The sequence below is a fragment of the Temnothorax americanus genome, unplaced genomic scaffold (assembly GCF_048541705.1).
Source record: "Temnothorax americanus isolate GAGA-0224 unplaced genomic scaffold, ASM4854170v1 Scaffold23, whole genome shotgun sequence".
In the NCBI taxonomy this organism is placed as follows: Eukaryota; Metazoa; Arthropoda; class Insecta; order Hymenoptera; family Formicidae; genus Temnothorax; species Temnothorax americanus.
In genome coordinates this window covers 179,211-191,802 of record NW_027509371.1, presented here as the reverse complement: position 1 = coordinate 191,802, position 12,592 = coordinate 179,211, and the positions used below count along the sequence as shown (strand labels likewise).

The 12,592-nt window shown below is 34.5% G+C and overlaps 1 protein-coding gene and 1 long non-coding RNA gene across 2 annotated transcripts; one reads left to right on the top strand and one right to left on the bottom strand.

The window, feature by feature from the left end:
• Nucleotides 1-1,266: 1,266 nt before the first annotated feature.
• Nucleotides 1,267-9,191, bottom strand: LOC143898440 (uncharacterized). Its single transcript, XR_013257206.1, has 3 exons — nucleotides 8,927-9,191; nucleotides 1,769-2,171; nucleotides 1,267-1,667 (listed from the first exon to the last, which is right to left on the bottom strand). It is a non-coding gene; the product is annotated as an uncharacterized LOC143898440 (long non-coding RNA).
• LOC143898431 (uncharacterized) lies at nucleotides 7,277-8,875 on the top strand. The gene is made up of 2 exons (XM_077407902.1): nucleotides 7,277-7,537; nucleotides 7,871-8,875. The coding sequence occupies exons 1-2, from the start codon at nucleotides 7,330-7,332 to the stop codon at nucleotides 8,725-8,727; spliced, it is 1,065 nt and encodes a 354-aa protein (XP_077264028.1). The 5' UTR covers nucleotides 7,277-7,329; the 3' UTR covers nucleotides 8,728-8,875.
• Nucleotides 9,192-12,592: the final 3,401 nt, after the last annotated feature.

Genomic DNA, 12,592 nt, shown 5'->3' with positions numbered 1-12,592 from the left:
TTATTTTATCTACTTTTTCTTTTCAACCATTCTAGCGACTTTGCTTTGTAGTTCGCTTTCCGTTGCTTACAGTTTGCGCATCACCCTCAGCTTTGCGTGCATCTGCTGTAGTAATACTGTTTTTATAGATCTAATTTTGTTTTTATTGTTAATTGTTACTATTAATTGTCTACTCGCTAACTCTATTTTACATATATACTTCTTTTCTTCTTTGTAATTGCCATTTTGCCTAAAGTCATAGACTATGGCATAATAAAGACCATCAATCAATCAACCATCCCTCCCTCTCCTTCTTTCCCTCTCTCATTGCTGTCCCTCTCTCTCTTAGTACACTGGGTAGCGTATACACTTAGTATGGTAAAATCAGGATTTTTTGGAAATCTAGGGTATATTTGAAGAAAGAAAAACGGTAATGTTATTTAGGACAAAAAACTCTGTTTATTATTTTGTTGATAAAATGTTGAGAAATGTAAACGAAAATACATATATAAATGAAATATATGTTATTTTTTTTTGTTACTGTTTCGAAAGTAAATAATATTACATATAAAACCGTAATGTAATTAAACATACATATTCATACACACGCACACGCAATCGCACGAGCACGATACGCATACGCACATAAATATATTATTTTTATTTTTTTTTGTGGGCCCCAGGCCCCGTCCACGATGACGATTATGCCACACGACACCACACACACACCACACACACACACACACATTCACACAAACACCACACACACACACACACCACAACACCACCACCACAACCACCACCACACCACACACACACACACACCACACACACACACACACCACACACACACACACACACACACACACACACAACATCACCACACACACACACACACACGCACACGCACACGCACACGCACACGCACACGCACACGCACACACACACGCACACACACACGCACACACACACACACACACCACGCTGACCTAATTTTGAGGTTTATACTTTGAAAACCTTAATATCGTCTAAATGGTTATATTTATGAAAAAAATATAAGAAACTTTTTTTGTAGATCATTAAATTTTCTACAAAAATAGGTATTGATTATTTCATAATTTTTGACAGTCGATATGATACAAGAGTCATAAAAAGCAAAAACAAGTTTTATAAAATTTATCAAACTTTAACTTTGAATATCTTTTGAACGGTTGAATTTATGAAAAAATGATAAAAGATTTTTTTTGTAGAACGGTAAATTTACTACAGAAAATCTATGTGGCGCAATGCTGTATTACTCTGTTTGTTAGATAATTATAAAATTTTTTCTATCTTATTAAATAAAAAATAAAAAATCGCGATGAGCGACCTGTTAATATTAATATTAAGGGTTAAAATTTTAACAGGTATCTTATTTTACCTTTCTGCAAGTATATATGCTATTTGTGAAATAAAAAAAAAGTTGTTCCAAAATGACACACCCTAATAAAGGGGGGTGCAAGTTTAAATATAAATAAATTTCTCAGAAACACATAACCAATTTACTAATTATGTACTTTTACCAGTTTGGATGTTACAACCCTCACGAGGCTTCGTCTATCATCTGTGAATATGCCATCTGTGCAGGCTTTTAAAATATTAGCTCCTTGAAGATGCCTCAAAAGAGTCTCATAAACCGTTTTGAAACACTGAATTAGAACATATAATTTACATTTTTATTGTATTAGTATATTCTGTTTTCCCCAATTTTTTTGTTACAAAAAACATAAGCAAAAAACATAATTTTTACCGAAAAACATTTCTTGAATATTTTAGATTCCTGGTTATTGCTAGGATTAGTTGACATAGATGTAATAGCATTACTACTGATAGATTGACTTTGAGGTTCTATTTCCACGGAATTTCCTAATAACAAAGGAAAACCTGAAGAGATTATTACTTCTTCATTTTCTCCTACTTCATATGTTCTATTTGCCACTTGAAATGATTGTCTTGATGTCTGCTTATAAAATTACAAGAAATAAATAAAATAATAAAAAACATAATTACAAAAAGACAAAGAAAAAACGTTACCTGAGAAGAACAATCTTGAAGAAATTGTAAAATTTTCTTTATTGGACCCATCTTTAATCCCATATTTCTTAAATCATTTTCATTGAGCAAAAGAAAAGAAAACCCTTCGATTTTTTCATCTAAAAATTTAGCAAGAAATATAAATTACTAATAAAAACAAGTGTTGCGTATCATCCAACGAGTCGTGCACGACATGCGCATAAATAATCATAAACACATACATACAAACGCGGACCCGCAAAGAGACGGACCACTCAAATGCATAATCGTTAATCACACACATACGCACAAGCACACACGCATGCCTCTAGAACAAACATTCTCGAATTCATCCAACGATTACGTCGCCACATTTTCCGTCTGGCGGCGCGAATCAAAGACACCCGCGGCATCGACAATCGGAGGACACCGTCGCCACCGCGTCTAAATATTTGTATCGCATCATTTTGAAGAACCAATAAGAGATCCTCCGTCGATGGAGCGGGGATAGGGGGAGGAATCGCGACGACGAAAGACGACGGAAGACGACGCAAGAAATTCATTCTGTCCGCGACACGAGTAGAGAACACACGCGTTTATTAAGATTTGCATTTGAGCGTACGTGATTCAGGGTAGATACCCCCAGGCGTTGTCGCGGGTCCGTGAATATACGCGGGCGACTCAGGGCACTAGCCCCTAGGCGTTGTCGTCAGACCGGCGATCGAAGACAACAGTCTTCAGGCGTCATCGCGGTCTAACACGATACGAGTGTAGAAAGTTTCGAAAGGCGAGTACGTGCCTTTTTGGCAATAAATTTGAAGTCTAAATACGAACCATTACTTCTTAAGTTGAACCGTTTGTAATAAAATAAATAAATAAATTGTGAATACGAAACTACAGCGTTGACGTGAATAACTTCCACGCTGACATACAACAACAAGAACAATGTAGAATAGAGACAGAGAAAGTAGACTTATAAAAAAAGCTATTATTAATAAATCCCTGCAGTGTGAAAACAACCTAGTCGAAATGATGTCATATTGCCATCATTTTGATTAGGCTGTTTTCACTGAGATATTTCTTATATAGAAAATTTAGAAAGTTTATAAATATTCCATACATATCAGTATATTCTAATAAAATTTATATTTGAAAAATATATTTAAAAGTAATACAAAATGTCTAACATTTCTGTAGTTGACGAACTGCGATGAAAAAATACATTAGTCATAATAATATATGGCGTAGACTAATGTAGGAGCGACTAGATGTTGGTTCAGACCAAATAGAAAATGGTTTATAATGTCCAAAATAAAGACAATTTATGAAAACTTGCGAAGCTTCATCCATTTAAAAATCAATATGATAGGGATTAAAATCAGTATCAAATAAATGAGTTTTACATGAAGAGGTCAAGAAAAATATTATTTTCTAACATTAATATTTCATCTATACGTCCAAAAAGTGGTAGATTATCTTTTCTTTTCTTATCAACTTTAAGGCATAATAATAAACGAAGTCGAAACTCAACACCATTTACTTTTACAGCGTTAGTGCTAAATATAAAGTCGTCATCCTACGCTATGTAAATATGTACGACTTTTGCAATCTTGCACATTAACTGTTTCTCCATTATATGTTTCAGCTCGAAAAGTTGTAGCATCTCCTCTTCCCCATCGAGCACTTTCAAAGCATTGAGTAATTCTTATTAATGTTTTAGGTGGATTTTTAAAATTGTTAACAACTTAAGCTCTTACTTTGATTTCATTATGCTTGGCTTCATAACGCATGCAATTATACAACTGAAGAGGTTCTGACCACAAAATGCATTCTGGATAATGCATTAAATGATGAAATTTATTGATCATATTTACAGTAGGGAACAATTTCTTGAATTTCTGCAAAAAATCTGTGATAAGAGCTCTCAAATAAGATATGAGGGAAACTGCAACTTTTGGTGCAAATGTTATTTCCATACATCTTAGCAAAAGAAGAATTAGTTGCAAATGCTCGTCTGCTTTTGGAACCCAATCAGAAATTAAAAAGAAAAAAGCACAAAGAAGACACCATATTTGCATAGCTTTTTGATTCAAAGTATTTTCCTTTTGATTCAATAATCTTTCATTAAAATTTGCTGAAAGGTTATTTTTCCTTTCTACGAAACCATATTGGAATGATACTAACCTATCATTAAAATCTTCTATGTTAAAAAATTTTTCTTCTGTAACATAATGAGCTAAAACTAACTTTAATATCATTGGTCCAATACTACAAAATTCGTGCATTGGATCAAAAATATAATTTCTACATATATGAAAAAACCGAGATAAATGCAAACAACATTCTCCATGCATTCCCGTTAACGTTTTGGTATTATTGTTATAATTAGTATTCTGTAATAAATTTAAGTGCTCGTTGTAAACTTCTACAGTCCTTTGTTGCCTCATTTCTATACTTCCGTTATGTAAATCTTCTGTAGTATAAAGACACATTCGACAAAATAAGTTACAGGATGGACTCAGAAAATTGAATACGTCATGGACAGCCAATGCATCTCCACAAAATGCGGCTAATGATGCACGCAAAATATATTTTTCTTTTCCTAAAACTATAGGAACTCTTTCATCACTTTCCAACTTTGCAAGATCTTGGAGAAAAGGATTCAATACTTTATTTATTGTATACTTGTTTATGCCAACATGACAAGAAATGAGCAAAACATGAATGCTACTAAGCTCAGAATTCATGTGAAACGGAAAATTTTGTATAGTATAATAGAATACTCCTAATTTGTGAATGCATGTTTTAGAGCCAAGCGGATTAGTGATTTCTAGTTCATCATAATATAATTGAAGTCTAATTGCGTGCTTATATTTTTGAAAAAAGGGATGATTTTTGAAATGTTGTCCATCAATAAAGGAAGCAAGAATACCATTATAACTTGATTCTTTTCCGGCTTTTATTGCATCGCGTATTTCTTTGTTTCTAAGTACCATTGACAAAGAATCAATTATGGGAACATATTGACAACTCTCAACAATTTTTTTTGGTACAAAAGATCTGTTGTTTTATCAATTATATTATTAATACGTGTACCCAAAGGTATTTCTTGAGATTGAATGTATTCTGTAGTACATTTTAAAGCTTCCATTTGCTGTTCAACAGTTTTCAAGCCTTCAAAAGATTTACTTATTTCGAAAGATTCTACAAATCTCTAACATCATCAGAATCATCAAGTATTTGTCTAGATTCCATAAATTGTCTAACTTTACTTTGTAATACTCTACATAAACTATTTGTAATTTCTGCATATTCATCAAGAATTTTACTTATAAGGCTTCCGGTTACAGTTCCTTTTGAATGAAGCCTAATTATCATTTTTATTATAGAGTTTCTCAAGTTGAAATTATCAGAAAATTGTAGAATTTTTTCATTTTTTTCTTCGGTACGTTTATCAGTATTATTTATATCACTTTGATCAATGATCATATCATTTTGATCAATGATCATATCATCATTATGTAAAGAAACAGAATCTGTACTTCTCATAGAAAAATCATAATCCCCGGAAAAAAATATTCATATCTGACAATATATGAACATATATAAACATATATGATATATATATGATCATATATAAATGAGATATAAACAGATATAAGTTTTACATGCCCATATATAAAGCATATATAATCATATATGGTTATCTATCGCCATATATGATCAGATCGTACATTATGTATACACAAGATCTGATCATATAAGTTCATATATGGTCAGACATATTATTATGTGTAGCAGATATGACACTATACATAATCGTATCTGGCCTCACATGGTCGTATATAAAGAATGTTCGCGGCCATGTATTATCAGATATAATTATATGTGGCCATACATAACTGTATCGACATTGTATATGATCATATATGACAAGACACGATGCTGTATATGATTGTATATGTTCATATACGGCCGAAAATGATATGAAACATGATCAAATCTGTCTATATATGACGAGATGGGGATATAATGATATAAAATGTCCGGGAAAAATATTATTATCTGACACAGTATATGAACATATATAAATAAAATATGAACAGATATAAATTTTACATGCCCATGTATAGAGCATATATAATCATACATGGTTATCTATCGCCATATATGATCACATCGTACATTATACATGACACAAGATCTGATCATATATGGCGATAGATAACCATATATGATTATACATATAAATGAGATATGAACAGATATAAGTTTTACATACCCATATATAGAGCATATATAATCATATATGGAACTATATAGTCATATAAGATTATATATGATCAGATCAGATGTCGCATCTCAAAAGTATTCGATAGATGGCATTCGATGGGACCTGTTTCTCGTATTTAAAATTTGACAAACAGTGTTATAAGAACGGTATCAAAAGACACGACACTAGCTGTTTCGCACTATGGAGCGGCACAATTTTTGTATTAGTTGTATCGTGGAGTCTACCTTTATAATAAAGTGGCACACTTTTAAAAAATAACTTTTGAAAATATATAACAATTTTTTGAAACTTACTCAAAAATATATGTCCATACCTGATAAATATACAGTTCGTACCTGATCATACCTGATCAGATATTAACATATACAATAATACAAGATCATATATCCTCAGATCTGGCCAATTTCCATATCTGACCATATATGGCTATTCATATATGATCATATATGATCAGATATGAATATTTTTCATTATTTTCTTGAAAAAAATTAACTTTTCGTATATGCTTTCTTAAAGAGTAGAAATTATAAAATCTCCTGCAACATTTATCTTGACCGCATTCAAATCCACCGTTTTGTAATCCTCTTTTAATTGTTAAACCATGTTTTGTCTGAAAATGTTGAGTTAAACTTACTAACCCTCCTTTAACAGTATTATGACACATAAAGCAATTTAACTGCATTGTTTATCTATATTTGGATTATATATTTAGATACTTGAAATTATTATGAGCATTATTTAAACAATAATTTAATGAAAAATTATATTATTATATTACATGTCTCGTTCTCGATGATAATATTGTAGTCATGCTTGTCATGCCTAACTTCACAACGTTTAACGCTTAGTAACTTTTGAACAAGTGGCGCCCTCCTGCCATCTAGTTCCTGTTACTTAGCCCTCTAGGTTCATATTGTTTCGTTGTGCCGAAGCATCGAGACGTTTTTTCGCATAGCTCTAAAAAATAAAGTGTATTTTAATAATTGTATCGAGTAGAATTGATAATGTCAGGACACAGGAAGAAAAAGAGGTTGAGGTCGCGATCGAGAGAGGATCATCGTTCTAAACGTAGAAGTGATGAAAAATTCTACCAATTGCAGAAACGAATGAATAACCTAACAAAGGTTGTAGAGACGATGGTGAATGTTCAAAAAGAGCAGGTCTCACCAATTCCGTCTACAAAAGAAAGACCATTTGATGACAAAATGATTGGTAAGAAAAATCACTAACATAATTGTCCTTGATCAGTGAAAAATTCTCATCTTTCCACACGAAAGTTGAGAGGTAATGCCCACACGGCCTTACCATTGTCCATACGTCTTAGATAGAGTATCATTGTGATTGAGTTCAATAAGAACGTGAATATCACAAACTGCACAATAAGTGCCACTCTCTATTCCAATACTGAAAAGTAATGCCCACACGGCGTTGTTAGAGTCCATACGACTTCAATAGGTTATTGTGATTGATTTCAACAAGAATATGAATATCACAAACGACATAATAAATGCCATTCTCTAATTTTTCCACTTTATATTTCATCAGATGACGAGGAAAATAAGAAGAATAATCCAGATCCAGAAAAAATCCCGGATACCGGAAATAAAGACGAAGAATTACCAAAAGATACCCCTGATCAAAAAACAGCGAAAGACAGTGTCCTAAAGGTATTGGGAATGGATCCTAATGACTGTAAATTTAAAGAGGTTAAATACCATTCAGAACTGAGCAATACTTGGCTGAAATGGAAAAATGAAGGCCTTCCAGAAAAGAATAAAAAAGAGATTCTGGAATCATACAACAGAAAAGGCGATTTCTACACCGAAGCTCCTAAATTGAATTTAGAAATAGTACCACTGCTTTCGGACATTGCCAAAAAGAGAGACCAACATTTTGTGGACACACAAAATTGTGTTGGTACAGCCATAGCTGCTCTGGGTGCTGCAGTCTCCATGTTAATAGACCCTCCAGAAGAAGGTTTGGATGAGGATGTATTTACGGATTATATAAGCCATTCAGGTCAGATTCTGACTGACGTCTTCTATCAACAGTCAATAGCAAGGAAATCTTTCATCACTCCACAGTTAAATAAGGGTATTAAACCTATAGTAGATACAATGATTTCTAAGGAATGGCTATATGGAGATGATCTCAAGGAAAAAGTTAAAGATGTGAAGGAAATTGAGAAGACCTGTGCAAACATCAAGGACAAGGCTCCACAAAGGCATAATATTAAATTTCGAGAACAGGGAAACTCGAAATACCCACCTGCGGCCTACCGTCGGGTGGGTCAACAGCAGAGACATCGACAGATGAAATTCAAGCCAAGATCGTACAAAACTCCTCAGAGCTCATCCAAGACAACATCTCAGACGACGAACCAGTCATCGTCGAAGAAATAGCCCGGGTACATAAACCATCAGGTCGTCTCCGCCACTTTGTGGAGAGATGGAAAAATATTACTTCAGACAAGTATATTTTAAGTTGCTTAAATGGATATAGAATTCCATTTACGGAAACACCGATTCAAAAAACTCCCCCTAAGGAAAGAATCTTTTCCTTAGGGGGAATAAAAATTAAAATAAGCTGATAAGCACTTACCATTAAAAATTTTCCGTGTTTCCGTATCCGTAAGTTCCTCAATTTTCTGTTCTAATTCTTGGACCGACAAATCTTTCACTTGATTCATTTAAATTTTCAAATCTAATAAAATTAAGAAATATAATTTTTTTACGATTATAGACAGATTGGCAGATTACAATTTTAGTATGAAAACATGTCATAAAATTACAGTAATCATTTTAAGTGATTTAGCTGAATATCTCTTAAAGTAAAAGAGATTAAAAAAATTGTTTCAGACAAAAGTTGTTTGATTCGAAGGGGGACATAAGATGGTGTCATTGGTTTGACCATGGATGGTCGTTTAAAGCTCACGTGAACGACACCTTTAATTTCTTAAATAAAAACTCATATTTTTCAATGCATATTCTTGTAGCTAATCTCGAGAGCTTTTCAACTTTTGTCTGAAACAATTTTTCCAATTTCTTTTACTTTAAGAGATATTCAGCTGAATCACTTAAAATGATACACCCGATATAATGTTTATATAATATTTATATACTTGTTTGATAAAAATTGTACATAAGTTATAGAGAAAATTGTTGCTGTTATATAATTGTTAACAGGTCATTATCGTTTTGAGGGCTAGGAAAAAAAGATAATTTTTGTATAAATTTTTTTTTTTCGGAAAAAGATTATTTAAATTTTTTACCTATAATAATACACATTTTATTTATAATTAAAAATGTTTGCGAGTAAAAATAATAAAAATTATAGTACTTATATAAATTCGTGCTTGAACGCATCTAAATCTAAAATTTCTAAATTGTCTTACAATTCCCATAATAAAATTTATACACTCAGTGTGATCTGAAAGAAAAAAGTAAATAAAATTATTAATTTGCAGTTTGGTTATCGTTGGAACTAGTGGAATTAAAATAAATTATTTTTAGTTTTAACGTTAACGTTAACAGGTTTGCTATCAATCACGTGCCAGCGCGTAATGCGGTACCTTCAGTCAGGTGCCAATCACGCGCTGCCGCATGATGGATTACATGTTCACTACATAACATTACAAAAAACAAAGCCGGTTCCTAGCCGAAATATCGCGTTTCTAGTACGGCAGCGAACGTGTTAACGTTCAATTATTGTAGCAATTTTGTAAATGCAATTTTTAGACACTTTAAAATAATTTAAAAAATATGTGTATATATATAATATATTTTGTTTTATATATAATCTTATTTCCAACGATAACCGAGATTAATAATCTTATTCTGTTTGATGTTCAGTTCTCTAATTCAATACGCCGTGGTTTATGCTGAAAATGAAAAAGGAGAAACAGTCTCTAGTTTATCGCGCTTTACTATAAGCCCGTTGGGCCTCCATCTTTTCCCCGATGGCAAACTATAATCTCGCCCCATTGGGCCACCGTACTCGTCAGTATCCGCGGTAAATGAACTACGGCTCAAGAAACTTTCGTATACTTATTTTTAATCTCACCTTTTTCGCAAGCACGCTTAGCTCAGTACTGCAGCTTCTCTCGTTCTTCGTAATCGTACACTTAGCACCGCTTTGTCCTTTGTCACGTATACTTCGTTCTCGTCTTCTGTTTCACACATCACTGACATCACAATCCTGTTCCGCTTTCTCGCACCATCAATCAGCATTACCAACAGATAACTGATTTTACAGTGACATCTTACTTTCACTGACCATAATCAGTGAAATATAAGATAAAGAAACAAAAAGTAAACGTTCTACTGAAGTTCAGTGAAATACTCACTGATTCTCAGTGAAATTCTATTTTACTGTTTCAATTAGTGATATTTTCACTGATTCTACTTTAGAGAGAATGGCATACAAATGCACGATTCGCGAATCTGATTCGCGAAAACGCGCATAGTGTAGCCCCAGCATTTACGTGAGAATCTTGCGTTACGCGACACGCAAGCCAATCTTACGGCAACGCACGAAGAAAAGCGTAACGTAACATACGTAACATAAGACTAATTACGTTACGTGTTCTTCTTTGTGCGTTGCCGTAAAATTGGCTTGCGTGTCGTGTAACGCAAGATTCTCACGTAAGGCGTAAGACGCTACGGCAATGTTCGTGCGCTGGCGCTTACGAACAGCAGGAGGACGTGCAGGATCCTTTCGCGCCGATGAGACGATCGATCCACCCATGGCGAATCGCGGCTACGTGCGACATCGAACCTTTCACGGCACATCGAGACATTTTCACCGAGCAGATAGGGCTTGACCCTTTGTGTCACCTGCGAATCATTCTCGATATCCTGCGTAATAGCATTGCTCCGCACGTGTCGCCGCATTGGGGAAGCTGCAACAGCAGCAACAGTAGCAGGTAGCAGCAACAACAGTAACGGGCATCCAATTACACGGCTGCTCCGTTTTCGCCGGCACCGTGGCTGTTGATTAACCGGATTAGCGCGCGCGCGCTTTATGATGTAACCCGTGCAATTCGAGAGACCGCGAATCACCAGCACTATTATCACCACCGCGTGCCGGCAGTCCCAATCGCTGAAACAATTAACACACCCACAACGTAGTCCCTTTATCAACAGCGTCTTTCCGGTCAGATGACGTAAACCGAAAACACGAACCGATCATTGTTACTCGAATAAAGCTACTCCCGGCACAAAGGACGTTTTCTCGCGTCGAGCCGCGTGGGCTTTGCGCATTGAATCCGCTGGGATTCAATAATGTAGCTGGCTTTTCTGTTTCACCGCGTATGTATACACGTCACCTCGCTGCGGCTTAATAAATTAATGAGTTGCCTTGAAAGACAAGTTTCCGTCACACGTTTACGGGATTTGATGTGGCTTTACGTTATTACACGGTGTTGTTTTATGAATAAATCACATGCAATAATCCTCGAACTTCCTGAAACCGTTTGTTATCGCGTCATCGATTATTCGCGTTCCTTGCTTAATCACAAACACGTATAGTTAGTTCCGAAAACACTCTTCGGAATTCTGAAACTTTGTCCAAACTGCTCCGCGGTTTACTTTAAAGTTTCATCCCATGCAAGGATACGCTTCGGCGACGAGAGACCAACAAAATACTAGCTGTTTTTATCAAGAACGTTTCATCGTTTTCCTCTACACAACAGCTCCTTCCATCTTTTGCCGACATTCTTAGGTGCACCGCGATTTCAGATACACCACTCGGTTCAACTCCGTGACCCCGAGAAAGTCCAGATTGCGTGTGCTCGAGTCGAGGAGTGTATCTCCGCCGATTCCCGTAGTCACACTATCATCTAGTCTCCTTGGCCTAGCGAATCTCTATATGCTGTTACACTTTCGTCGGAAGAGGAGAATGAGAGAGATTGTTAGGATTTTTCCATTTGACCGCGCGTTGATCTTTAATCTTTTTTAAATAGCTTTCTTTTGCACTCTAAATTCAAAAAAGTGTGCAAATTGGGAATTTTTTTTATATTTTTATATAATTTTCACAGAAATTTTACGAGCTTCAACCTCTTCTGGGTCAAATATTACATTAGTCTAGGTTATAAGATTAGGGTACCGCTTTTTAATGTATTTTTATTCAAATAATGTTAGATTGTAAGTAATTTCCCAAAAAATTCAAATTTTTGATCGTGTCTAAAGCTAGGTCTAATCAATAAAATCTTAAAGAATTATATATGAAATAGGAGTAGAAAAAACTGACAAATATAATAGAATTATA

Excerpts from the sequence above, each read along its gene's own strand:
- LOC143898431 (XM_077407902.1), top strand. The coding sequence starts at position 7,330 with ATGTCAGGACACAGGAAGAAAAAGAGGTTGAGGTCGCGATCGAGAGAG. Across the intron at positions 7,538-7,870 it reads ATTTGATGACAAAATGATTG|ATGACGAGGAAAATAAGAAG; the intron begins GTAAGAAAAATC and ends ATATTTCATCAG.